The sequence below is a fragment of the Populus euphratica genome, unplaced genomic scaffold (assembly GCF_000495115.2).
Source record: "Populus euphratica unplaced genomic scaffold, PopEup_1.0 scaffold5338.1, whole genome shotgun sequence".
Taxonomy (NCBI): Eukaryota; Viridiplantae; Streptophyta; class Magnoliopsida; order Malpighiales; family Salicaceae; genus Populus; species Populus euphratica.
Window position 1 is genome coordinate 818 of NW_011505371.1, and position 1,107 is coordinate 1,924.

Consider the following 1,107-nt stretch of genomic DNA (forward strand, 5'->3'; position numbering starts at 1 on the left):
AAAGAAGTAAACTTTTTGGATTTTGTTTGCAGCTTAATGAATCAAACATTTGTTTTCTTGTTTCTAAATTTGTTTTCAAGTACTGAAGTTCAATTTAAATGGTTGATTAGAGTTTTTGGAATTGTTTTCATCAATGTTTGAATACGTGAATACTGAATGTTTTCGAAATGTAGTTGAGTGAGAAACAGTTTCTATGCATGCAAGTTCAGATTTTTCCTTATCGGTCACATACAAATTAAGTTTATAGTCTAAATTTAGAGGCTTTTTTGTTTCTACATTGGGTTCTATAGGCTAAAGGGTTAAATATCTGATGATTTTGTTAAAATTTGGTTCAAATCCATGAGGAATCTATACTGGTTTAGGCAAAGCTCTAACAATGGAAAATCAGAGAGGAGGCTGTCTCTTGGAGAATATAAGAGAGCAGTTTCTTGGTCCGAGTATTTGGTTTCATCTGGGGCAGAGATTAAAGGAGAGGGAGAAGGAGAATGGAGTGCAGATATGTCTCAGTTGTTTATTGGTAACAAATTTGCATCAGGGAGGCATAGTAGGATTTATAGAGGGATATATAAGCAAAGAGATGTGGCAGTCAAGCTTGTAAGTCAGCCTGAGGAGGATGAGAGCTTGGCTGCAATGCTTGAGAACCACTTCATTTCAGAGGTAGCTTTGCTGTTTCGGTTAAGGCATCCTAATATCATCACCGTAAGCTCCCTCTTTCTTTAGTTGCATGTGTTAATGTCCTGTGCATGGAGTTCCATATTCTTTTTGTTATAATGTTTGGATTTCGAAAGATGGTGTTGATTATCATGAAACTAAATTCTTAGCATCTCTAAGCTACCTGTGACCTTACTTGTTAACAAAGGATGGTGGAAATGGCTTGTGATTTTGCTGCAGAAAAATGAAAGTGATTCCAACATCTAATGTTTCCTGGCTTGGTTTTGTGGAACCAATTTGGTAGACATTCATTGAACTTTGCATATGAATTACAGATTACCCATGTGCATTATTTATTACGTTCTCCTTTTGCTTCTGTCGATAAGGAGTCGTCTAAAAATTGTCTGCAGCCTTAAATTTGCATACTTTACTAAATTGTGAACTTTGCTCCATGTG

At 35.9% G+C, this 1,107-nt stretch overlaps 1 protein-coding gene across 1 annotated transcript in view; it reads left to right on the top strand.

The window, feature by feature from the left end:
- Window positions 1-28: 28 nt before the first annotated feature.
- LOC105120218 (serine/threonine-protein kinase HT1-like) overlaps window positions 29-1,107 on the top strand; it is a 2,500-nt gene continuing 1,421 nt past the window's right edge. The window contains exon 1 of the mRNA XM_011018405.1: window positions 29-699. Within this exon, the coding sequence (XP_011016707.1) occupies window positions 340-699 (360 nt within the window). The 5' untranslated portion in view covers window positions 29-339. The remainder of the gene's footprint in view (window positions 700-1,107) is intronic.